This window comes from Vanacampus margaritifer, chromosome 12 (assembly GCF_051991255.1).
Source record: "Vanacampus margaritifer isolate UIUO_Vmar chromosome 12, RoL_Vmar_1.0, whole genome shotgun sequence".
Classification (NCBI taxonomy): Eukaryota; Metazoa; Chordata; class Actinopteri; order Syngnathiformes; family Syngnathidae; genus Vanacampus; species Vanacampus margaritifer.
In genome coordinates, this window is record NC_135443.1 from 2,442,300 (window position 1) to 2,468,178 (window position 25,879).

Sequence of the window (25,879 nt, forward strand, 5' to 3'; positions counted from 1 at the left end):
GAAATCAAAGTGGAGAACTTTGATCAGCAAAATAGCAAGCAATATAATAAGTGTCTTCAACACTATGCTACGCTACACAGCTAGCAGTGTGGCCTTTAAGATTAAAAATAACATTGGATCACATTTTTTAAATATCACTGCTGTAATGTTATTTGTCTGTTTTCACAATAGAGTTCTGAGTTTTGATTTTTGAGGTCTTCACAACTAATGTTGTCAAGATTACAGTAGATCTTTAGAAAGAGTTCAGAAATGCTCATTTTAAACTGAAATTTTAATTAGTGTTTAAAATTCCCCCACTGAAAATGTTTCAGGACAAAACAAGTAAAATTGTTGAATAAAAACCATTTGGCTCCTCAAAATTAGAAAGTTGCACCTCAAATGAAGTCATTGATCAGCAAAAGAAAAAAAGTTGTTTCGAGCTTTACGCAACTTTATTCCTAAAGCACTTTAGCAGAACCATTGCTGCATATAACGTGCAAAGATTGAGTTAAAATGTGTCTTACTATACATACAGTTAAAACAAATAACACAGTAAACACCATAAAACTTTAAAACAATGCTCAGTCTTTTATGCTGATTCAAAGTCAAAAAACATAGAATAAAAATGTGTTTCAAAAACAATTTTTTGTCCTCAATCAAGCTGACACGCGTGATTAGGGAAGGTGGGAGGAAGCCGGCCAGAACACGCTAACGGAAATGAAAGCCGAGATCCGAACCCTCAACCTGAGCACTGTGAGGCACACTTGCTCGCCACTAGTGACACGTGCTGCACTTTTGTTGTGTTCCGGCTTGCTTGAAACCTCGCGCGTATCTGCCGCCCCCTGGTGCTTGTTGTTGGTTACTGACTCAATAGGCTATTTGTAGAAAAAAAAGTATTTTTTTACAACCAAGATCATGTAAAATACTTTATTTTAATAATAATATTGTTTTCTATTTTTGGTTTCATCTTAAATTATTAAAACATTGTTATATATTTTATTTTACTTTTTACAATAATGGTATAATAATCAGTGAAATTGTAACATATACGCTCGTGTACCAGTTCATTTGTTTTTACCTGCTGCTACGATAATACGGTATGCTTACTCTCATATACCCTCATATGTGGGAAAGGAAAGCCACAGTCAGGTGCCAATGCACTTTTCAGCAATTTATTTACTGTCAGAAGAACAGTAAAATACATAAACATGATGAGCACACAATCATCCATGAGCTGCTGTCAGCCACAGCTCACGCACATATGAGACTGACATCACACCCCTCTCCAGCAGGCCCCGCCTCTTAAAGGCGAGTAAGTAAGTAAGACCTGACCAATATTGATTTTTTTAGGTTGATGCCAGTTCTGATATGAATAAAATTCTAGTAACTGATTGATTGGCCAATTTTTTTTTTTTAGGAGGTGTATTTTGAATATTATTTTTGTCTTAAGGGTAATTGTGTACAAATAACAGGTGGCAAAAATTGGACTCATTGTGCAGATTTTAAAATTGTCCGATTAATCGGTGGGGCCCCACTGTTTATTCCTCATGCTTTTCCCTCCTGTACACGAAGCTGACATATATGACGGAAGTTTCCGGCAGTTTGGGAAGTTGCAGGTCAGGGAAGGGCATGGTGCCATCGCTGTCGATATGCGTCTGCACCGTGTACACCTTGACGCCGGCGCCTCCGCCCCGCAGCACCGAACCGTGGATGACGCCCAGCCGGGCCTGCTCGTGGAACGCCGCCCCCAACTCCCGGCCCAGGAAGATGTCCTGCACCTGCGCCGCGGCCCGCCACCGCCACCTGTCGGCGTCAAAATGGAGGTCGTTGTCGCTCTCGGACTCCATCTTTGTTTGGGGCATATGCGGGAAATCGATGACGCTCAGCCGCTCCAGGTGCTGCACCGCAAAGTGTCCCTCTAAAGGGGGCGTGCCACTCTCCTCGCGCCCGCCGGCGCCGCAGTCCATCAGGGTGAGGTGGAGCACCGCCGAGTTGTTGAGCAGGCGGGCGGCGTTCCAGGGCGACGTGTACCACACGGTCAGGCGCCGCATGTGGAACACGGGCGAGGAGTAGGGCGCCGCCGGGGGGCGCCGCAGGGTCGGCAGCGTGATGTCCCTGCAGCAGCAGGCGTCCAGTGACGCCTCGCTGCACGCGGGTGGCTCTTGGCTGCACGAGTAGTAGAAGAAGCTGTCGTGCTTCACGTACGCCAGGTGCATGTCCGAGCGCTGGGGCGCCACCGACACCCACAGCAGGATGCACAGGAGGGGCGCCGGAAGGCCCAGGGAGGCCATCGCTAACGGGGACGGCGCTCGGCGACCATCTTGACCGGTACTCGCGTTGCCTGAAACAAGATGAGGAAACAAAATGTCACCACAGGGAAGAATGTTATTAACACTGCAAGTCAAGGCAAATCACGTCACTCTCGTTCCAGTCATGGCGACCAGTCCACTCACGTCCTGTCCAGTCATGGCGACCAGTCCACTCTCGTCCAGTCATGGCGACCAGTCCACTCACCTCCTGTCCAGTCATGGCGACCAGTCTTCTCACGTCCCATCCAGTCACGGCGACCAATCTGCTCACGTCCCGTCCAGTCATGGCGACCAGTCCACTCACCTCCTGTCCAGTCATGGTGACCAGTCTGCTCACGTCCCGTCCAGTCATGGCGACCAGTCTGCTCACGTCCCGCCCAGTCATGGCGACCAGTCCACTCAACTGGACAACCAGTCCGCTGACGTCCCGTCCAGTCATGGTGACCAGTCCAGTCATGTCCAGTCATGGCGACCAGTCCACTCAACTGGATGACCAGTCTGCTCACGTTCTATCCAGTCATGGCGACCAATCTACTCACGTCCTATCCAGTCATGGCGACCAGTGCGCTCACGTCCCATCCAGTCTTACGCTGTCACATCACGTGTTTAAGCCATGAAAATATATGGCGCTGACATATATATCCAACGCGAAGCCCCTGTCCACATGCTGAGCTTTTTAAAATCCCCCTCATGCTTCCTCTTGCGTGTACTCACAGCCAACAATGAGGCACTCTAAAGTGCTCATGACCGCCCAAAGCTCCGGTCCAATTGCTGGCTATCAAGTCGGACTTTCAAACTATAAACTCCCCCTTCCTCGCACTTACATTTTTCTCTGCACGACATACGCACACTCGCTGCCAACAACGAGGCGCTCTAAAGCGATCTTCACAGCCCAAAGCCCCAATCCATAATTTTCCGTTTTTGCACATTTCCAGTTTTAACTAAACAGTGGTTACATTAGTACAGTAACAGTTGACATCTATTACAAATAACAAATGCAAATTATTGAGGCATAAAACTGTCTTTTGAATTTTCCTGGAAGTCTGCAGTTTACCTATTGACGATGTGATGACAGAGAGAAAATCAATTGGACGCGTCAGTTTTTTCCTGTTAATTCGATGTTTACTAAGACACTTTTTTTTGAAAGCATCTCTAAGAGGCTGACAGAGACATTAAATGTTTTTTTTATTATTATATTTTGCTACTTTATTCTTATTTGTTACAACTCAGTATAGTTTTAAAAAAAAATGGAAGATCCACTCCCGTGTGCGATGTCATGTCCTCACTTCTCCTGATAGCAACTTTTGTTGAAAGCAAGATTTTCTACCGCGTCTCAAATTAATGACAACAGATGGCACAAGAAGTTGGAAAAAAATGAAAGTGTGTGACTAAGCTTTGAATTGTGTTCGCAGTGACAAGAACAGCTGCAGCAACATGAACATGAAAAGATGTTCGCGTGGAAGTAGTCATGAAATACACGAAAGTCAGGACGGACCAATTGGACCACAGCAAGCACGCTGTTCTGACTCACGCTGCAGGTTCAGCCGCGCGGCTTCATTCTTCTCAGGGGGCGGCCATTTTGTCCTGTTTACTGAAAATGAGGTAAATGTGCCCTCAGGCTCGCTATGCGAATGTCACGGCTCACCTGTTTTGGTCGTGTGACGTCCACAATGTGACACTTTGACGTCAATTTCAGTTGACAGCAGAGGGCGCTAAAAGGTCGCACCCTGATATGGACCATTTTGTATTCCACCAACGCAATATTAATCAAATTGCCATGCTTAGACAAGAGGCACATAATATTGCAACTACTTTTTTTTCAGTTCCCCTTTTAACTCATTTACTGCCCAAAAACGTATAAAAACGTTCTATTTTAAACATTGCCATGCTCCCAAAGACGTATTTATATGTGTTTTTTAATTTTGTTTTGTTTTATGCTAGAGCATACAGAAGGCTTTGATGCAGCCTCGGACCAGAGGAGGTCGCTAAAGCAATGAAGGTTATTACAAAAAACAGCAGCAGAGTATAAGAGATCAACCCAAAAAACATTCCCTTTTGAAAACAATTTTTTTAAATTAATTTAATGGAGGCAGGTTGCTGCTTTTGAATTTGGATTCCCTTTTTTTAAAGTACTTTTCAACCCTTTATATATACTTCCCCCCCCCTCCCCCCGAGTGCATTCTAAAAAAGAGGTTGTGGTCAACTACTACTTAAATGGTAGCACGTGCATCCGCCTGTTTTTGTGTGTGATGTGTCAACGTTTCCATCTACGAACAAATCCAATAAATGACTTTGCCATGACCTCAGTCAGGCTGATTTGAAGAAGACAAAAAAAAAAACAATTCTCCTCAATTTGTGATGAGCCTGACTGAGTGCAAGCGTTCCTAACGTTTGACTGACATTGTAACTATATATCGCATGTGTTTTCCACCAATTCGGGTTTTGTCTCGTGGATTCTTAGCACATGAGCGCGTCCCTCAGTCATTGGTTGCCAACGACGGAGCCGATCCGGAGACATCTGGACTCAATCAGGTCCTTCGCCACTGACTGTACGCCGTCTCGGTTCCGAGCAGACGGCAGGCAGAAAACGTGCGTCAACACCTGCTGACCTCATCAATTTGAAAAACAACTAAATGTGAACTATGGATGCTGCAATTTGGCTTCTCAGCACGAAAAAAACGGTGGCGAGGCCGTTTGCAAAAACATTTAGTTAAGGCAAAATGTGAGAATTTTTGGCAAATGATATACACATTACACACATAATTGGGTTTTGTACAAAAAAGTAGTCTTAACTAAAATATGTTGACTTGTGTGGAAAACTTGTTTTATGTTTTAGAGTAAAGATTATATAAAGAATTTGCAATATACTAATATACATACATATATACTGTAGTTTGTTGCAAAAATATATCATTTTGAAAACTGCAAGCTCATTTCTTTGTTGCATTTAAAATATATATTATTAAAAATAGATTAGTTGTGTGATTTTGCATGACACATCCCTAACTATTGTTTTTAGTGCAATATACATATTTGTTAAAAAAAAAAAAAAAAAACGTTTTGTGGCAAAAATGCAGAATTTTTACAACTTTTTTTTGTCAAATGGGAGTTTTTAGTGTTTTTTTGTGTGGCAAAAACACCATAGTTAGTAGAAAACCTTTTATTTACTTGAGTAATTTTTTTTTTCTGGAAATAAAAAAATATCTGGCATAGATGAGTTACTGTATGAATTTAAATCACAGGTTGTACTTGCACAAAATTTCCTTTTGGTTTAATTTTATGGCGTTTTAAGCAATATTTCCACAAGGTTTGTGGATTAACAGCAAATACTGTTTTGTTTACTTGGGAAATGTTTTTTTTTTTTTCATTTCGTTTCCTAGAGTGTACACTGTAGTAGCAAGTACTCTTCTGCTTGTCGCCCCACATTGAACCCGTAGACGTTAAAGATAATTACAGCTGGCTCTAGAATGCGTTCTGGGGGGAACTCCAGTTCAGAGTCTTTGTAAAAAAGATTAAATTTCCTGCTTTGGCTGCTTTGCCGCATCCATTTTGGCAAAAGCGCGCAGGCACACTTGACCACTGCATTCCATCTCTGGCCTTAAATGAACTCGAACCAGAACACGATGTCTTCTCGAAAATCCACTTCCCCATGTCCTCTTTACACTTAACATTCTGTCGTCTACGGAATGTGTCTTCCTTTAGGACTTTAAAGCGCTTTTTTGGGACTCGGCTGATGTTATGGTTGTAATTGTTGACGTTGCTTGTTGCCATCACTTACGATGAAACAAATTATACAGCATGCAACATGTTGCCGTCTAAATACAGTTTGTGTGGTTGTAAACAAAATCCAGCAGCGCAGTGGTGTCTTTTTATATCTGTAAATCTACACTCCCCTGCAAAAATATTGCAACAGCGAGGCCAATTCTTTTATTTTGGCAGGTGAGCTTGGCATGCAAACATGAATGTGGTGAGCATGGTTGTAACATTCAAAATGGCGGCACTGTATTTTGTTTGGATCTTCTCTCAGCGTCACAATTGCTTGCTGTCAGGTTTTCATGTTGGCTGCATCTCTCGAAAAATTCAAAAAGTGACACTGAGCACAGGTTAATCAATGGAGAGTATTGACAATTCTCAACATCCGGATATTTTCTGATACGTCCCTCAATGCAACGCAATGCAAATGTTTCCTTTAAACAATGAAAACAAATGCTCACACCCATCAGCTATCTGTAAATGATAGTGCTATTATTTTTGGTATTCCATTTTTGTATTGCAGAATTGCTTTGTTTTATTGTGCTATGATAATATAGTTGATGCTTTATTTTGAAGGATACAGGAAAAGATCGCACAAACCGGTAGAAAGTGACGTAGGTCACCAACAACGTACCGCCTTTAGTTGCGCTGTCTTCCAAGTCCAGAGAAAGTTGTTTAAGTAATTCACTGAACGATTGTTTAGCACATGGTTGAGAAGGGAACGAGGTTCGTATTCGAGTCATGTTCATTGTTTAACTAATGCTGCTGTATTTCACGTTCATTGTGTGATTTACTGCACAGTGAAACGTTACCGTTTTCATCCACTAGAGTGTGCTGACGCACCTTGGTAAATATTTAGCAACGCTATTACTCAAGATTTTGTATTGTTTACTATGAATCTATATTTCTGTATGGTTTATTTTTGTTTTAAGGTATTGACAAAGGCAAAGGGCAAGGTAAAAAAATATTATATACAATGTCAATTGCATTCAAGGAGATTGTCAACGGAAGGCTGTAAAACGTAATAATTTAAGGCAATTCATTTATAGTATTATGGCTTAAATAAGGCAAAAGGATACACCAAACATACCGTTTGAGTTATTAATGGCATTTTATTTTTATTATTGTATTTTAGCTCTTCCAGTGTGTTCACACAAAGGAAGGTTTAATAAATGTTATGAGCCATCAGTTGGAGAGACCACTTTTATTTCATCCGAGGATGCTACATTATCTGTTATCGGGACTGACAATCGTACGTGGTAAATCGGTTTAATATTTACCATCAAAAATCATTTTGTGTGGTCAACAGTAACATCAAGTTGAACCGAGTCACTTCGCTTTTTATACTACTTTCTTCTTCTCTGTATTTTTTGGTAGTCTGGATGCCCTGTGGCACTACGCTGCCCCTCGCAGGTCAGTCTTGGTACTTTGGCACGCCAAGTTATCATTTTGTGCGTGTGCTGTTAGTCATTTTGAGTTCACCACTCAGGATCAGAACAGTAAGCACACTTGCCAATTTTTGACTTCGACGTGTGTGGTCTCTCATATATATATATTTTTAAAAAGTGGTTTAAGAGTTTTAAATCGGTACACCGAAATAATCTCATAATATTTTCCGTGTTTAGCAGGAATTTTAAAAAGTAATGAAACTAAATATTCCTCTGAGCTTTCTAGAATGGCACGGCGGTCCCACATCAGGTCGTCCACCCTTACTGTGCAGGATCACATCACACTTCCACAGGCATGAGCTAATGCACACAGGAGGTGAATCTTCATATTTGAGGAGATTCGACATCAACACGGCATCTGTTTATGTCAACGAGAACTCACACGCCGAACATGTTTACCATTTTGTTTTTCTTCCTCTCTGGCCACAAGACTTGTATCTGGATTTTGGCTCTGCAAAGCCCATGCTGCTCCAGAATCCCGTTAACGGGTCTGAGCGGGTGTTATATAAAGTCTACTGTAAGTTTACTGGAATGAAAGAGACAAAAGTGAAGCCAGCATCCACAGCAGCTGAATTGTTTCAATGTGACGAGTCTATCAGCATAAGAATATTACATAACACATAGAGGAATGCAAGGCAAGTATACACAGTATCACAGTTGCTTCTCCTTCCACGCACACACTTAAAGCAACCTATTTTAAAATTCTTATGTAGTAGTATTTATATTGTAGCGTGTAACTCACCGCTGAAGAGCTGCTGTGTGACTGCGTCGTGGTGCGAGGCAGCACGGGAAGAAAAGATCACATGTTGGCTTGACGTCAGGATGTGGGAAGTTTCCCCGCAAAGGAAGCTGGAGTATGCGCTGCTGCTGCGCTCACCAGTTCATTAGGCACACCCAGATGTACTTCTTGCACTTTTGGATCGGTGTGAATACATCGTCCTGCAAGGATTGATTGCTTTTATAGTGATAAGAAAAGTTTGCTAGTCCTGATACACAACACATTTGTTTTTTGCTCCTGTTTTTCATGAGTTGAACTCAAAAGATTTATGGATAATACACTCCAATATTGGTCACAAATCTTTGGTTAGTGAGCACTTTTCCTGTCGCAAAATAATCCTTCCACCTCATAGGTGTGACACATCAAGATGATGATTATACAAGCATGAATATTGCACATGTATGCCTTTAGGCTGCCCACAATAAAGGGCCACTTGTGTGCGCTTTGACTGTATTGAGTGGCTGGTGGTGGTTCACAAAACTAGACATGATCTGGTGTGGCAACCATTTGCTCCAAGCGCAGATTTTTTCTTTTTCCTTTTTTAATCTTGAGTGGTCCAGGTGAGCGATTGAGAACTGATCCTCATGTGTAATGCTAACCTGGCAGCACGCAGAGTGAAGCAAAATAGAATCAAATGTGGCGCATAAAAAACATGAATTGTAAATGTTGAGAGCCATATGTAAATATTCACTATCTCTATGATGACGTGTCTGCATGACAACGTGAATACACTGCACTGCATGCTGTATTTTAGTTATAATGTTTAGTTATACTTTAAATGATTATAAAAAAAAATCAATTGTCTAAAAATCAAAACCCTAATTTTAAGTTTCTTTCAATATTGGATTTTTTATAATGTAATGAGACTTAATAATTGTCTATTTAATTGCAATGATTAAACCTACATATTCTCGTAATATGATTCTATATGCTAAACAATGACAACAACAAGCTAGTACTGATGAATGAAAACTAAACATTCTATTTAAATACACAGGTGATTTAAAAAAATGTTATTAGTGTAATAGCAATAACAATAAAAATCGCAATTATTTTGCTTTTTTTTTTTAATGTACAGGTAATTATTTTTATATATCGTTGCTTATGAATAAGAACAACCACTTAATAATCATAATGTTATAGTACTGGGTAGGCCAATATTAAATTTATATTGTACATTTATAATAAGTGTGTATTTTTGTTAAAAGTCTCCATGACATGATCATGTTACAATTCACAACAACAACAATAAATATTTCCTATTCAAATTGTATTTCTCAATTATAAAGTTATTTAAAAATCTTAAATAACTAATGCAATAAATGTAGGTTGAGTTGGTTCGACGACGTCTCGAATTTCTTTGACAGCAAACGATTCATTTGTAATGAATGGGCAACATTGTAATTAAGTCCTTTTATTACTGGCTATGTTTACTCTGTACGCTGCTTGTTTATGAGTTATTTTTGTTTATTAAAAAACACACACACACACACACACACCAAGTCGCCAGTTGATGACGTCACGGTTGGTGCGCAACAAGCCTAATATCGTTTCCAAAAGTGGAAAGCGGATCCGACGTCGTTTTTGTGTCGGAGCAGCTCTTCCATGACTTGACTGTTGTTAGCTTTAGCTTCGCTAGCACAAACGTCTTCATTTGATCTCAGGTGGTTGGCGACAAACCTGTCATGGAGTGGACGCGTTTGAACCCTCTTCTCGTCATTTTCTTCATTCTGGGAACCGCATCGGCTCACGGTAAATCATTTAGCTAACTTGTCATTGCGATTGTTTGGCACGCGACTAATTCCCGGAATCTGGTGCATACCTGGGACTATACGAGTCATTAAAAAATGGGAATTCTGGGCACGACTAATTCCTGGTTAACATCAGCCCGACATGTCCAATTGGAAATGGTTAGCCTACTGTAAATGACGTTCGTGTGTAGTCATTTAATAACAACAGTATAGTTAATTTTATTGAAATTGTGCGTTAGTGAATCAGTTTGTGGGCGTTATTAGTGTCATAAATCGCATAGCCGATCAACTTAACGTTATAATTACTACCATGCTGCAATTATAAATGGTTAATGGTTCGTCCTTTGTGCTCAATTTGATCCTTGTCGACAATTAATAATAATGACGCGCCATTCTAAACAGCTAGCACAATAGTGAGGTTTTCTTGTGTCACGTTGGTGGACCTTGAGTTTACTTCCCCTTTGTAGTTTTCAGTGTTTCTCAATCAAGACTTCAAATTCACAATACAGATGGCACACCGCAAATCGGTCTTCATTCAAACTCGCACCTTGCTGCAAAATATGATTTTAAAGTGTGACGATAATCTTAAACAGCAAATGGAACTTATTGTGTTGTGTGTGTTGTGGCTGTCGTAGCCTTTGTGCCCGCTCAACACAATGTGGTGGTCTTGTTTTCGTTTTTTGTTCTGTCTTGCTGCCCCCACGGGAGGATGCTGGCCATTGTAAATGACAGAACAGCAAATGGAACTTTATGGGAATGTGGTATGGACATTTATGTCCTGGCTGCTCAGCACAATATGGCAATAACAAAAGAAGCACACTGGAAAGGAGCGTTATTGAGAAGAGGCTCACCTCTCCAAAAAAAAAAAAAAAAGGGAGAACAAAGATGATGACATGTCAAATGATCAATACTGAGCTCTCCCCAAAAAAAAAAGAAGAAAGAAATAAAAGAGAAGAGGCTCACCTCTCGGGGACAAGAGTTTGTCACCACGTTACTCCACCGCAGACCAGTGGATGTGACGAGTGTCACCATAACCACATGACAGGAAGTGGGACCAACTACAACACAGGAACAGCTTTGAGCTGCTCAATACAATACCAGCAATTAATTGGATATCAATTACGCATACGCTGAATTTATATTAGCCGAGTAGATGCTTTAGGGTGTAACTGAAAGCATCGTGGCTGATGGAAGCAAATTGTGCCTTTGGGGCTTTTTCAAATGCAGTGTAGCTCTTCCTTAGTTCAGTCAACATTCCGTCTTCCCATCCGGACGAAATACAGTTAAAAGCTTGCAACGTTGAGAAGAATCATGACCTCATTCTGCTTTCCGCGGGCGCTGATCAAACAAATCAAGAGTTCAGCTTTGTTTCGTGTTTTTGTAGCTAAAATTCAAAGATCTGAAGATGAACATGAAAACAATTGCAAAGACAAAAAGCAGTCAATATTTTAATATTCTGGACTCCATGTTTTTCTGCTTTGAATCCCAAAGCTCCTTTTTTCAAGTCTGTGAGAGAACTCGTTCTCCCTGAGACCTCTCAGCCGATTTTTTGTGACACTGACAAGGGTTGGCTAATAATGCTTTGTAGGGGTGGGAATCTTTGAATGTCTCACGATTCGGTTCCGAGTTTTGGGTCTGCGATTTGATTCAGAATTAATTTTCGATTAAGAACGATTTTTTATTCAAAATGATTTTTGCTTCAATCTATAGATGTGCAAGGTAATGTAATGATCTACTCCAGTCTGACTCGCTAACGCTAATTAGCGCGCTACTCGCGTCTTTTATCACTCAAAAGAACGTCTTCACACTGCAAAAAAACAACTTTTATTGGAGTAACGTGATCGTGACTTTTTCCTTCTCCTCTCTAATGTGGCTACAACTTAACAGTGTATCAGACCGCGTGGAACCACACTGCCCCTGAGTGGCCAAACCGGGTACTACATGAACAGTGCTCCAAATAAAGGCACACACAGACAAAGGAAAGACATTATAAAAAAATAGTAATAATTTTACATCAATTTTGGGACATTTAAAATCGATTCTGAATCGTACTAAATGAGAATCGATTTTTTTGGCCACACCCCTAATACTTTGTGACGCTTTTACCTAAGACATCATTTAACTCCCCCCATTTTACAACAAACGATTGATGACAAATTGAGCATCAACCAAGCAGTCGAATAAAACAAAAAAATGTGCCATTGTGAGTTATTTGTAGGACTCCAAAGAATGTGAGTGTCGTCTTCCGCTGAAATCGATGGACTTTGTATTCCAGTAAAGCCGCCGGCCTCAACTATTGGCGGCTGTTGCGGACCAATAACAAATTGTAAGAACACTTTTGCTATCATTTCAAATGCGCGGTGTCGTATTCCCCTAAAGTTCAGCACGCTCAGTGAATTGTCATCTGGGGCTTCCCGAGGAAAACTGGGAAAAACGCTTTCTCTTTGGGAAGTGTCTGGTTCCCACCGTCGACCCTCGGCCCGCTGTCCGTTGAGCGCATTCTTCTTCCTGTTTCAGAAGTAGACGTCGCCTCATCACGACAAAGTGAAGCCACACATTACTGACGTCTCGCACGACGCCTGCGCTGTCACAGGAAGTGAAATTGAGCGCTGCGGTCGAAGCGCTTCTTGCCGCACAGACCGCATCGATGCGGTCTGCGCCCGCCCGGGACTCGCCTCGTCATGTGCGCAACATCAAAGCGCTCGCGTTGTTTTGTTAATGGGAATGGCGGTGTTGGTGTGTTTAAAAAAAAAAAAAAAAAAACACACCCTGTAAATATCCCAATTATCTTTGTCGCCGTTTGCAAGCACAAATCTTCGCTTTGTTGCGTTTGGTGTAAAAACTTGGACAGAGAAATGTCGATTAGGACCCGAGCTTCACTCAGCAACGTTGCATACGCGCAAAACGGGGCCTGAAAGACGCGGGTGCAACTTCCTGCACTTCTCCAAATCAACTAGAAGGGATTAAGTGCATGCACACCTGGATGTAAACGGAACCTTTTTTTTTTTTCAACGTGTTTAAGAATGATGAATGATTAACAATTCTGGAAGTCGATTAGATAAATAAACTTTCTTTCACTTTCATTCATGGTTTATTTGCCTTTATTTTATCCTAAGCCTAACCTATAAAAGCAAAACATTTACTGTATGTACAATAAATCGGATATTGTTTTTAGTGTCAGGGTGTGAAGCGATTCCAATTTTTTATTGTAATTCATCACATGACTTCAATGGTTAAAATTTTTTAGATCTGTTCTATAAATGTACAATAGAATGTACAGCAAAATAAGTTTTTTAGCAAAAGTAGAAAACAATGTTAAACTAATAGAAATATGGCGGCATATTTTAGTCATTGATAGTCATTTTATAATAATTCATAAAATTGAGCTAAAATTATAAAGATGTACTATACTGTAAAAAAAAAAGAAAAAAAGTGTGATATTGATTGGTGTTGAGGTCAGTTTTCTGCCACTAGATGGCATAATTGTGTTCATAAGACATTGGTGACAGCTCCGTGCATTTTTCTTTTCATATTAAGAGCGATCTCATCTTTAACATGAAATTTTGCACATTATTTAAATTGTAAAATATTTAGAAATGTTGGGCATCTGCTGCATTGCGACAAAAATTCCTCCAGTCCAGACTTTCCAAATAAGGGCTGGTCATTAATCGTGCGTTAAAAAAAAAAAAAAATGTGGCGCCGAAGGAACTTTAAATTCACTCAAAATGAACACACCCATTTTGACAGCCCAAGTTTAAAGACAAATGTAAAAAAAAGTTTTGCTTCTCATGCGACATGACGTGCCGACAACGCTTTTGCCGACTTGCCCGAGTCACGAAGAATGTGTCTTAAATGTCCTCAGTGGCGCCCCCAAGGGATGTGATTCTGCACTGCGGCAACCTGGTCAACAAGGTGGCGTGGAGCTACGACCCGCCGCCGCCGCCGGGACTGCGCTTCCGGGTGGACATCGGCAAGCTGTCCGACTCTCAGGGGTTCGTGTCTTCCGTCCTTTGAGTCTGAAAAAGACATTTGCCTTTTCAGCGTCCTGGAAAAGCCGTCAAACGTTGCGCTGGCTTTCCGCAGTGACGCGGGTCCGCTGTGGGTGGACCCGCCCGACCTGCAGACGGATGTGTCCTTCCTGTCCAACCAGAGGGAGGACTACTTCCTGCAGGTGACGGCCGTCCTCGGGGACGAGGAGTCGGAGGCCCAACCTGCCGATGGCATTTCCTTCAGCTACTACATGGACTCGCCTGCCGCTCGCAAATGTGAGATCAGAAAAAAAAAAATTCTTCCTTGTTATGGTTTTGGTGTCAACAAAAAGAGCGGCAGGTGATAAACACGCCTGCGGTCGCAACTGTAACGAGCGCAGCGGAGACGAAACCAAAAGAAGCGCTTCCTGTGTCCGCTCAGGTGCGTTGGACCTCCCGCAGGTGACCATGTCCCGGGAGGACGATCACTTCGTCCTGATCAGCTTCCAGCATCCGTGGCTCACGTACCGACACGGACTTCGCGCCGCAGGCAAGCGGCAGCGAAGGCACGAGCGGCTCGACAAGCCGCTGCCCATCTTCAAGTATGACGTCATCATCGACAAGGTAGCGCTTCAGTAGGGGAGGGGGCGGGGCTTAACTTAAAAAACCCCGTATATTGTATCATTTAAAAAAGAAAAAAAAAATGGGGGGAAAAAGGTTTATCTTCAAGTAAGACATTTAAAATTCTTCAGTTGCTTGTGATCTTAACTCGTTCACTGCCGTTGACGGCTATAAACGTCAAAAATTCATTTGAACTATTTCTATTAGTTAGACTTTTTTTCCCACACTTGTTAACAGGAGTATGAAAACCTAGATTTTCTAAATTGAACATTTAAACAGACATAAAATTTGTGATTAATCGTGAGTTAATTAGCTAATTAATTCGCCTGTCACACCTAATTTTTAATCACCTTTTTTTAAAATGAATTTCTGGCAGTGAATGAGTTAACCTTTCACATTTCTACAGATATTTTATTCATATTTCTTTCTTTTCATGGGACAACACTGAAATGATTCAGACACAATAAAAAATTGTCCACTCAAAATATCTCCAAATTCAGCCATTACTAGCTAAACGCTTGGCAGCAAAAGTGAGAACACCCCGAAATGAAAATAGCCAATACTTTGTGCGGCTATTCAACTATTTGCACTTTTTTTTTTTTATTGTTTCCTGTTATTTTGCTGGAAAACGCACACATTTGCGTTTGTTGTGCTCAAGTCAAAGCAACAAGATTATTGATCACTTTGGCATCTTGGTGCCAAGGAACAATTGAAGCCAGTTGAGCTTTATTTCGATGAAAGTTTTCCGCCATCTTGTGGTATCTGAAGGAAATTGCAGCACAATATAAATCTTTTGATAAAATGATACTTTTTAGTTTTCTCCCACTGTTAAACTTTGAATTTATGAGACTTTATTCTCCTAAGACCCCCCCCCCCCCTCAAAAAAAGTCACTTATAACATTAACTCATTCACTGCCATTGACGGCTATAGACGTCAAAAATCCGTTTGAACTATTTTTATTAGTTTTCCACTTTTGTTAATAAGAGTATGAAAACCTTAAAAAATAATTGTACATTTAGAACCAATATAAAATTTGTGATTAATCGTGAGTTAATTATTGAAGTCATGTGATTAATTAGATTTTTTTTTTATTATTATTAATCATCATGACTTTACTAGTTAACTCACGATGAATCACTCATTTTATATCTGTTTAAATGCACAATTTAAGAAAATCGAGGTTTTCATACTTAGAAATAGTTCAATTGAATTTTTGACGTCTATAGCCGTCAATGGCAGTGAATGAGTTAAAAACTTTTTTTCCTCTATTTTTTTCACCTAAAATATTTTCTGGCATTTAATGATTGCCACGGTTGTTATATTGAACTTGCATCAGTGTTGCCTTGAAAAAAAATTCTCCCCCGTCGTAATAGTTGTGAGTATCTGGCGCCCCCCAGTGGCCGCATCTCCTTCCAACCTGCTTTACTCGCGTGCTCGCGTGCAGGAGCAGTTTCACCACCTGAACTGCACGGAGGACGAGTGCGAGCGCAAGCTGCCCGTGGACGCCAGCCGGCAGGAGCACTGCGCCGCCATCAGGGGAGAGTTGGAGAGGATCAGCGTTTACGCCACGCAGGATTATTGCGCTCGGCCCGTGCCGGGAACCAGTTGAGTGCATTCCAATCATCGCGTCGTTCGTAGCTGCTTGAGAGGACTTGAGGGAGATCGAGTGGTCGCTTTTATTTTTGTGTTTCGATGCAGAACACGTTGTGACGGCTGCGACGGTGTCACTGACGGTCCTGCTCGTAACGGCCGGCATCCTCCTCATGATCTGCCGGAAAAAGACCAAAGCCTCGTCCGATCTGCCAAATTCTCTGGTGCGTGCTTTTCACGTTTGATGCCCTTTTCATGACCTTTGACCCTCTTTATGCGTGCGCCTCGCAGCGCTTCGAGAGAGTCGATGCGGAGATGCCCGAGACGACGCCCGAGACGACGCCCGAGACGACGTCCGTGACGACGCCCGACTCGTCGGCGCCGCTGATAGTGGAGGTGGTGGAGTCCGCGGCGGACGAGTCCGTGTCATCAAGCGGCTCGCAAGCGCCCGACGGGGATGGCACGGGCGACGCGGAGGAGGGAGCGCAGCAGGCATACAGGGGGGGCGAGCAAATGGACGCGGACGGCGAGGACGCGGACGGCGAGGACGCGGACGGCGAGGAAAGCCACATGTACGAGAAACGCCACGTGGTCGTCAGCCTGTCGCAGGACGAGGACGTTGAGGGCTATCGTGACTGAAGGTTCAAAAGCGCACTTTTTCATATTAGCACCTTAGCATAGCATCTCTTATTAGCATGAATACGTCAACGCTGCTGGAATCCCCGCAAAAAAGAAGCTGGCAATATTGGCGGGGGTTGGGATGATCCAAACATGGCGCCAGTTGGGCGGTCGAAAAGGAATCGATTCATCGACAAGTGAGCTATTTTAAAATACACATGAATGCACCATCAAAATGAATCCGATGAGTTGATTAATCGATTGAAAAAAAATGTTCGATATTGACAGCACCCGCCGTTTTATTGGGTCTCAAACTTGTTCCACCAAATAGCGTCTAATGTTATTGGACGTCTCTGCATGCTTAAGCATTAACACTGCGTTTGAAGGTAGAAAAAAAAAAGACACAGTTAGTAATGGTTTGGTTCAGATAAAAAAAACAAAATCTTCTTAAATGCAAATGTCTTTTGAGCTTGAAACGTAAACGATCCGTGCTTGTATTTAAAGCGCAACTACTAATTGTTTGCACCCCTGCAGGAAGGCCGCGTGCCACAATCCGGACAATAAACGTAAATATCATTTCAAGCTCGTCTTACAACATTGGCCTCTAAGTGATGTCACGCCTCTTAAAAATGCAGACTACTACTTTCCCATGAGTTGCTTTGTTTTTTGACTGTGATTCATTCGATTTTCGGACAGCGCCGTTTTTGTGAGTTGAGCGTTTTAACGAGCCGTGAGCCAGCATCTCAAAGTTAGCGACTCCTGTGCTAATGTGGCGCCTTACAAAAAGTGTGGCGCGTTTGGGCGCCATCTTGGTCAGTTGTCGCCGTTCCGACAACTACGCTGACCAATCGTGTGCCGCCTAGCGGAAGCTAACGCTAATCTGCGCGCAGCTCTGCTTACCTTTTGGTATGCAAGAGCATCATGTTTCAGACGTGACTCTTGAGCTTGCTCCTTAACCTTTTGGCCATTCAGTCACAAGGTGCGATTGATTGATTGATTGATTGATTGATTGATTGATTGATTCCTCACCAGGATGCACGGAAAGCAGCAACGCGAACCACGATTTTGTGATTCTTGCTAACCTAAGAATTTATTTTGCACTAGTGGGGCACCTTAACTTAAGCATTATCACACACACACACACACACACACACCTGACTTGACTCTTGCTAGCTACTACGCTACTAGCTACAGCCGTCCACTTCCCTGTTGTGCCGTTTAACGACGACATTTGCACTTAGACGGTTAGAATTGCTCTAAAAACAAATCGTAAAAAATCCTTTCCTCTTTTTTTTGTTGAGATTAGTGAAAGCCTCCGGACAGTGACTTTCCGTCAGCCGTCCGTTTGCCTTTATTGGCCAAACTAGATATAATTGGCAACATTGAATTGCTGCTTTATTGTTGTTGTGTATTTGAGAGCGAGCGAGTGTGTAAAGTGTTCATCTGTTTTACTAATACACTTTTTTTTTTTTAGCCTATCAGGCCTTCATTATTATTTTTTTAAGTGCTTGTTGAACATGTTTATAAGATGTACCATGACACTTTGTGTATTTTGATGTTCTCTTCAAGTTTGTAGAATTGTTTGGCATTACGAGTGGAACGCTTGACGACGGTCTCCGTGCCTTTCCTGTCTTGTACCTTCTTTATGTTTAATAAAATTATCACTTCACGTTTTGTCACAACTGAGCAACAAAAACACATTTGAGCAGATTCAATTGAAATTCTCCGTCCATCTATCATGGGGGGGGAGTGAAAAGTACGTACAATTCATTATTATTATTATTTCATATTATTGCGCTTTATAAGGCTTTCTTATTATGCTGCTACAGATCTTGATGGAAGATGTCAGCTGTTGCTTGTAGTTTTGAAATTGCAAACTGCCACCATTCGTTTTCCATTCTGTGTGAAGCCAATGTACAGTAATTAGCAATTAGCTTAGCATTCCGGGTCAGATTTGACTCGCGCAGGCTTTAGAAAACGAAAACATAGCAGGAGAATCTTCATTCAAATTAAAATGTTTTAAAATGACATATAAATGACAAAATATGGCAATATAATGTATAACAAAAAATGGTATCAAATAATGTAAATAAGAATAATTCAAAATTTAATTTAAAATTATGAGGAAGATATATGTACTCTATTATATTCATTTATAAAAGTACATCAAATAAGTAATAATACTTTGTATTTACAACATTACATCCTGTACTATATAAACAGAAAATATTTTTTTGTTTTATCTCATTTTCTCCTAAAAAAAATTCTTTTTTAAACATTGCCATGCTCCCAAAGACGCATTTATACGTTTTTAATGTTGTTTTAATGCTAGAGCATAGAGAAGGTTTTGATGCAGCCTCTGACGTGAAGAGGTTGCTTCAAGCAATGGTAGTTATTACAAAAAAAACGCCCAGCAGGTGGCAGCAGAGTATAAGAGATCAACCAGGGCCATGTTCCAAAAAGCTCTTTCCCCTTCTGGATATTCAAAGATTTGTGAATAATGATGAAACTTAGCTATATTCTAATACTAATTGCTGCAAAACAGAAACCTATAGAAAGTTACTATTTTCTGATGTTTTTTTGGGTAGGTTCCATGTTTTTATAGCAATAGAACACAATATTCTATGTGCCTTGCAAAATCAGTCCAAATCCAGTTCAACAGCCGGGAGCGAAGGGGGTTACTTCAGTGGAAATGGCTGCGATTGAAGCTGCATAATCTACAGACTGATCTGAAGTCAGTTCTGTGTTGTGGTCACAAAAGTTCCCAAAGCCATCAATCTGTCAAAATGAGTGTGACGTTCACGTTGAATGTTGTGAAGTCAACAATGCAAAGAAGTTGAGTGTGAAGCCGGCAGCTGAAGAAGTTCCACCACGGATGACATTTCAAATCTTCCCCTGGAACCAAACGTGGGACTGAAAGTGTTTCTTTTGTGCCGCGTGGCATGTTTGCTCAGATGCCCGCTGGCGACTTTGCCTTCCTCTTTTTGCACGTCGCCTGCACAGTGGAAGTGCGACACGCACGCTTCCTGTAACTCATCGGACCCGTTGCCGCTATTTGCTTTGTGCGTTCACCAAGTCAAGATTTCTCAGAAATCAGATCACTCGTGGGGTGTTTTTTTTATTTTTTATCTGGACTTTCTTGGTAGATCCAACTTTTCAAAAATACTATTAGGTTTAAATATTTGTTGCACAATCAGTAATTAAATTGAAGGATAAATGTTAAAATTGTGATTTAAAAAAAATATATAAATATTTTTGTCAATGTATTTTGTGTATAAATACATAGAATTTCTCCAAACAAAATGCAGTATTAAATGTCAATTCTACATTTACACTTTTATATTAAAAAATATTTATAATTGTATAAAGTAACTGACAAAACTATTTTTATTATTTTTCCTAATAAAATTTAAAGTATTTAAGTGTATAAAGTAGCATTTTAAAATGGTATTCTACTTAACATTAGTAAAAAGTATTATTTAAAATTTGCATAGTCTATCAACGTTCTAAACAGCACATTTTTATAACATTAAATATTTCAAAAATATTTTAGTTTGCAGTTCATATTTAATTTCATATTTGATTATGTTACAATTTTAGTTGACTCCCCCAAAATATTTTTAAGAAAATGTACAATGTGGCTTTAAAAACTGACTGAAGAAACCCTGCAAACCCAATAAAATAACAACCCTTCCACGACTTCAAAAAAAACGATTTTCCACTCAAGCACGAGAAAAACAAAGCAAAAAAATCTTTATAGTTTCTCTTTGGAGTTTGCTGATTATGTAACATTTAGCATTAAAGTTACAACGACATGAGAAAGAAAAGCTTTTGTTTTCTTCTTGTCTTTTCACTTCTTTTGGGGGCATTTGCACCTATGTCAGAAAAAGCCTACTAGAACTTCTGAACTTGACATGTGCAATCCCGATTAAATCCCAATTGTCAAGTGTATACTGACTCCCATTGAACACGAGTCTTGAGATTGACCGTGATTGCTTCATTTTGAACTCATCTGCATGCACAAGCGGGTGTGTATACTTATGCAACCACCTCATCTCAGTTGTTTATTTTTAATTGCCCTCTCGAGAAGATTTTTCAGTGGTGAACGAAGAAAAATGATAAATCATCATGGTCATTTTTTTCTTTTTCTTTAAATATCACAAAATCTTTGCATTTAAACGGGTGTGTAGACTTTTTATATCCATCGTATTGACTTGGCAAGCACGTGCCGGCCTGTCAGAAAAGTGCGTATTGATTGTTCACGTGGACTTCAGTAAGAGGACGTGGTCTATAAGTTGAAAAAAGAAAGAGGAAGTGGATGCGCGTTAAATGCAGGAGTCTGCGGGATCCATTTGACATTTGACACCGACGGCAAAATGAAGTGCGAGCTGATTGGAGGTTTGCTGCTGCTCAACCTGTCCGCCTGCGTCGCAGCGCCAGGTAAACGCTCAAGTCGTTTGTCTTATCATGTTCAACTCTGATGCTTGTCGGGTATTCATTTTTATTTATTTTTTTGGTGTGTTGGCAGTGACGCCGGCAGTGATGCCGGCACCTCCTGCGCACGTCAAGTTTGACTCAGTGGACTTTAAGAACGTCCTCCGCTGGATGGCGCCCGCCAACAGCAGCGACGTGCGCTACAGCGTCCAGTGGAAGATGTGAGGACACTCGCATTATTATGCAAATGGCACTCACACAAAGTCTGAGTTTGACTTTTGCTTCAGGCTTCGTTGCAGTGTTCATGTGGTGTCCCCCACGGCTCCTTACCAGAACCCTTTGTCGAGTTGATCGTCCAAATCACATTCCCGCGTTACGCACTTACCTTTTTAGTATTGTAGTCGTGCCGAGTGATTTTTATTTTAAGCAAAGCGTATGAAAATGATAAACGTTTAAGTGCATTTCAAAATTATTTTGTGTTTTATAATAGTTTTTAGTTTATTTATATACAGCATGTACTTTATTTTGTATTGAAATGCATTCTATACATTTTTATTAGGATTTATTTTAAAATAAAATAAAATGTTGAAGCTACTAAGCCTGCACACATAACAGTCAAATATTTTTATTAGTTTAAAAATAATGAAAATGTATTACAAATTTTAATGCAGTCTATTTATTTTTTGATTGAGCACTAAAAAAAATTCTATTGAAATCATTCATAGCCACAACAAATGTTGAAAAAGTGATCTTCTTTAATTGTTAAAATAGAATTAAAATACACAAAATTAATCAAAATGTATTTGTACATAATGTTAATGTTTTATTTCTTTAATCTTTATATATTTTTTTGCATTTAAATTTGCATACAAATATTCTCATTTCAAAAGATAGAAGGAAATGATTGCCATCCTATTGAGAACTGTGACATCATCATAATAATAATAATAATGATATGATATGATGATTGCGTGCTTCTTTGTGCCGGTCAGTTACGGAGACGCCGATTGGCGAGACGTGGACGAGTGCCAAGACATCCGCGAGCTCCGCTGCGACCTCAGCCGGGTCACGTCGGACCTCCGAGAGTGGTACTACGCCAGACTGAGAGCGTCTTCTTCATCCTCGTCGTCGAGCGACTCGGCGTGGGTCCTCTCCCCGAGGTTCAGCCCCCGCTGGGACAGTGAGTGCCGTGTGGGCGGGGTTAGGAATTTTCAAAAACATCAGGAATGACCACTTCTGTGTCATCGGACCAAGTGTATTCTAAAATGGTCGCTTCAAACCAAAATGGCAGGCAGACTTCTTTCTTTTTTGCAGGTCTACTCAATAAAAAAAAAAAAACATCTACCAAATTTCCTTGTTGCGAAAGTGACACCAACGTGCATTTCTCTCTATCTATTTTTCTATCTCTCTCTTTCTCTTTCTGCTTCCGTCTCTCTCCGCCCTCCAGCCCAAATCAGCGCGCCGCTGCTGAGGCTGAACGCCAGCGAGCAAGGCATCGTGGCCCGGGTGAGAACCCCCCAGGCGGTGGCCAAGAAGATGCAAAGCAGCCGCCTTCGCACTTCCCTCGTCTACGTCGTCTACGTCGTCGACGACGCGGGCAAGGAGGTTCGTCCCGAGCAGAAGCTTTTAAAAAAAAAAAAATTTTTTTTTTTATTCATTTCTTTATTTTTTGCAGGAGATGTTTGAGCTGCTTTGCTGCTCGGGGAAGATTGTGGTGAGCAAAGTCAAGCGCAAGACGAAATATTGCTTCCAGGCGCAGAGCGTCGCGCAGCTGCAGGGACACCGAAGCGCTCGCGGACCCGCTAAGTGCATCAGCACGCTATGAGCACGGTAACACGCACACACACACACTCTAATATGAAGCAATTACATGTGACGTACACTCAATGGAGTCTTCATTAGCTGTCTGAGAGCATGTGATCAATATAGACTGAACTGGACACTTCATTAGGTACAGCAGCTGAGTAAAAAAAAGTCCAATTTGGTGTGTGTGTGTGTGTCGCACAGATCTCCTCGGGTCACGTGACGCCCACGGCCCCTTCCAAGATGATCATCAAGCTTTTGAATGACACGACGAGACGAGAGTGACGACTGTTTTCATTTATTTGATGTTGACGCAGTCGTTAAGTGAAATGTGACATCAGCGCACAAACGGGACTTTGTTCCCAATAATGACATCACTCATTGTTGTTTGTTTGTTTTTGGTCACATTAAAATATTTTCTTTGGTTGATGACGTGAATAAACACAAACTCAACTATTTCTTTTGCGCTTTCACAACAGCTGCAATTGTGAGGAAGAAACACTTTACAGAACGCGATATCAAACAGACACACAAACAATCTAATCCTAGTTTAAAACCCTACATTGAAACCTCAAACCCAGTTTAAAACCCTACTTTGAAACCCTAACCCCAGTTTAAAACCCTACTTTGAAACCCTAACCCCAGTTTAAAACCCTACTTTGAAACCCTGACCCTAGTTTGAAACCCTACTTTGAAACCCTAATCCCAGATTAAAACCCTACTTTGAAAACCTAACCCTAGTTTGAAACCCTAACCCTAGTGTGAAACCCTACTATGAAACCCTAACCCTAGTTTGAAACCCTAGTTTGAAACCCTAACCCTAGTTTGAAACCTTAACCATAGTTTGAAACCCTACTTTGAAGCCCTAACCATAGTTTGAAACCCTAGTTTAAAACCCTAACCCTAGTTTGAAACCCTAGTTTGAAACCTAACCCTAGTTTGAAACCTAACCCTACTTTGAAACCCTAACCCTACTTTGAAACCCGTTTGAAACCCTAACTCTACTTTGAAACCCTAGTTTGAAACCCTAGTTTGAAACCCTAACCCTAGTTTGAAACCCTAGTTTGAAATCCTACTTTGAAACCCTAACCCTAGTTTGAAACCCTAACCCTAGTTTGAAACCCTAGTTTGAAAGGTTAGGGTTACAAAGTAGGGTTTCAAACTAGGGTTAGGGTTTCAAACTAGGGTTAGGTTTTCAAAGTAGGGTTTCAAAGTAGGGTTTCAAACTAGGGTTAGGGTTTCAAACTGGGGTTTCAAAGTAGGGTTTTAAACTAGGGTTAGGGTTTCAAACTAGGGTTAGGTTTTCAAAGTAGGGTTTTAAACTAGGGTTAGGGTTTCAAAGTAGGGTTTCAAACTGGGGTTGGGGTTTTAAACTAGATTTGGGTTTAAAATTAGGGTTTTAAACTAGGGTTAGGGTTTCAAATGAGGGTTTTAATTTTTGGTCCCAGGTTCTTAAGTAAGGTTTTAAACTGTTGTTAAGGTTCCAAAGTAGGGTTTTAAACAATAGCCAGTGTTTCAAATTTGGTTTCAAATCACTGTTTCAATAGGGTTTCAATAGTGTTTTAATTTATGATTCGAGAGCCTTGTGAGGAATAAGCGCTTTAACAAATGGATGGACTGAGGTTAAAAAATAGGATGTTAAACCGTGATTAGGGTTTTCTTGCCCGCGGCCTCGCAAACATCACAAAACAAAAGCTGCAGACATCTCGCAAACAAAGTTGTTTTTTTATTTTCCATTTCTTGCAGTCCAGCATGACCAGTTGGCTCGTTTGCATCAGACGACACACGGGCGCGCACACACGCACACACACACACACACACACACACACACACACACACACACACACACACACACACACACACACACCTCCAATGTTTTTCCTTCTTTTCACGCGTTGTGCTCGGCGAGCTCTCGGGCCTCTTTCACCAGCTCCATCAGGCTGGACAGCATGCACACGTCGGCAGGCTCCAGCCCCAACTTCTCCACCTGACGCAAAACAGCAGCTGCTTGAGTCACTGGGCAGACATTTTTTATTTCTTTATTTTTTATTATTATTTCTTTCTTTATTGTAATAATTTCTTAATTTAGTCCGAATTTTTGGATTTTCAGTGTAGTACCACATTGTGCCACAACCGGTTGGGCAGCACTGAGCTTGACTGGATGTTCTTCAGCGTAATTAGAAGAGAACGAGAGGCAGAGAAATATGTCACAAACACGGACTGAAGCGTGCGTCGATCCGGGTCAGTACAGACAGTCCTTCTAACGTCAATGCTAATTTGTGTTAGCCCCGTCTTCTGCATTTCTATTATATTGTTAGCATGAAGCTAGCACTAGCAGACTAGCGTTCAGTAACCGACCTGTTCCGCCAAGTACTCCACATCCAGAGCCAGCTGAAGTCGGATCTTGGTGTCGTCCGACGGGCCGCCGCTGGATCCGGCCGCGCCGCCGCCGCCACTGCCGCTGCCGGCGGCGGCGGCGGCGGCTCCCTTCCGGGCTTGCTTCAGGCGCTTCAGACTCTCCTCCATCTTTCGGACTGAGCTCAGAACCTCTGAGATGGTCTCGTAGTACCTAACATGCACGCAAGCACGCACACAAGTTCATGGAGTTAAATCATCTTTCATCAACAATAAATATTTCTTCACACTATCGATTTATATTTTTATACCTTTCCCATGATCATTTTTAACTTATGAAAAGAATACAAACTGATTTACCAAACTTCTCAATGTATGTATTATTTTTAAAATGTATCAAACACATTTACACAATTATTTTCCTGAATTTTTTAATGTATATATTTCAAACCATTTAAAAAATATTAAGCC

The 25,879-nt window shown here is 41.1% G+C and overlaps 4 protein-coding genes and 1 long non-coding RNA gene across 9 annotated transcripts in view; 3 read left to right on the forward strand and 2 right to left on the reverse strand.

Moving 5' to 3' along the window:
- Positions 1 to 7,695, forward strand: part of LOC144061751 (uncharacterized) — a 68,106-nt gene extending 60,411 nt beyond the window's left edge. For all 3 annotated transcript variants that reach the window (XR_013296261.1, XR_013296260.1, XR_013296262.1), the window contains one exon: positions 3,701 to 7,695. This is a non-coding gene — a long non-coding RNA (uncharacterized LOC144061751). The remainder of the gene's footprint in view (positions 1 to 3,700) is intronic.
- Positions 1,136 to 10,997, reverse strand: LOC144061749 (uncharacterized). The gene is made up of 2 exons (XM_077582484.1): positions 10,982 to 10,997; positions 1,136 to 2,320 (listed from the first exon to the last, which is right to left on the reverse strand). Exon 2 carries the CDS (start codon positions 2,268 to 2,270, stop codon positions 1,518 to 1,520), a length of 753 nt encoding a protein of 250 aa, XP_077438610.1. The 5' UTR covers positions 2,271 to 2,320; positions 10,982 to 10,997; the 3' UTR covers positions 1,136 to 1,517.
- On the forward strand, positions 9,776 to 18,485 carry LOC144061748 (interferon gamma receptor 1-like). The gene is made up of 7 exons (XM_077582483.1): positions 9,776 to 10,019; positions 13,881 to 14,010; positions 14,102 to 14,283; positions 14,429 to 14,610; positions 16,053 to 16,212; positions 16,307 to 16,422; positions 16,490 to 18,485. The coding sequence occupies exons 1-7, from the start codon at positions 9,953 to 9,955 to the stop codon at positions 16,835 to 16,837; spliced, it is 1,185 nt and encodes a 394-aa protein (XP_077438609.1). The 5' UTR covers positions 9,776 to 9,952; the 3' UTR covers positions 16,838 to 18,485.
- Positions 18,486 to 18,625: 140 nt separating this feature from the next.
- il22ra2 (interleukin 22 receptor, alpha 2) lies at positions 18,626 to 23,511 on the forward strand. Its single transcript, XM_077582485.1, has 6 exons — positions 18,626 to 21,256; positions 21,345 to 21,471; positions 22,243 to 22,430; positions 22,698 to 22,855; positions 22,926 to 23,080; positions 23,258 to 23,511. The coding sequence occupies exons 1-5, from the start codon at positions 21,193 to 21,195 to the stop codon at positions 23,073 to 23,075; spliced, it is 687 nt and encodes a 228-aa protein (XP_077438611.1). The 5' UTR covers positions 18,626 to 21,192; the 3' UTR covers positions 23,076 to 23,080; positions 23,258 to 23,511.
- A 1,248-nt stretch (positions 23,512 to 24,759) lies between these two features.
- Positions 24,760 to 25,879, reverse strand: part of cog2 (component of oligomeric golgi complex 2) — a 35,848-nt gene continuing 34,728 nt past the window's right edge. For all 3 annotated transcript variants that reach the window (XM_077581354.1, XM_077581353.1, XM_077581352.1), the window contains 2 exons: positions 25,412 to 25,622; positions 24,760 to 25,040 (listed from right to left, as the gene is read on the reverse strand). In XM_077581354.1, the coding sequence (XP_077437480.1) occupies positions 24,942 to 25,040; positions 25,412 to 25,622 (310 nt within the window). In that variant the 3' untranslated portion in view covers positions 24,760 to 24,941. The remainder of the gene's footprint in view (positions 25,041 to 25,411; positions 25,623 to 25,879) is intronic.

Excerpts from the sequence above, each read along its gene's own strand:
- LOC144061749 (XM_077582484.1), bottom strand. The coding sequence starts at position 2,270 with ATGGCCTCCCTGGGCCTTCCGGCGCCCCTCCTGTGCATCCTGCTGTGG.
- LOC144061748 (XM_077582483.1), top strand. The coding sequence starts at position 9,953 with ATGGAGTGGACGCGTTTGAACCCTCTTCTCGTCATTTTCTTCATTCTG. Across the intron at positions 14,611-16,052 it reads ATGACGTCATCATCGACAAG|GAGCAGTTTCACCACCTGAA; the intron begins GTAGCGCTTCAG and ends GCTCGCGTGCAG. Across the intron at positions 16,423-16,489 it reads CCGATCTGCCAAATTCTCTG|CGCTTCGAGAGAGTCGATGC; the intron begins GTGCGTGCTTTT and ends TGCGCCTCGCAG.
- il22ra2 (XM_077582485.1), top strand. The coding sequence starts at position 21,193 with ATGAAGTGCGAGCTGATTGGAGGTTTGCTGCTGCTCAACCTGTCCGCC. Across the intron at positions 21,472-22,242 it reads TACAGCGTCCAGTGGAAGAT|TTACGGAGACGCCGATTGGC; the intron begins GTGAGGACACTC and ends TGTGCCGGTCAG. Across the intron at positions 22,431-22,697 it reads GTTCAGCCCCCGCTGGGACA|CCCAAATCAGCGCGCCGCTG; the intron begins GTGAGTGCCGTG and ends TCCGCCCTCCAG.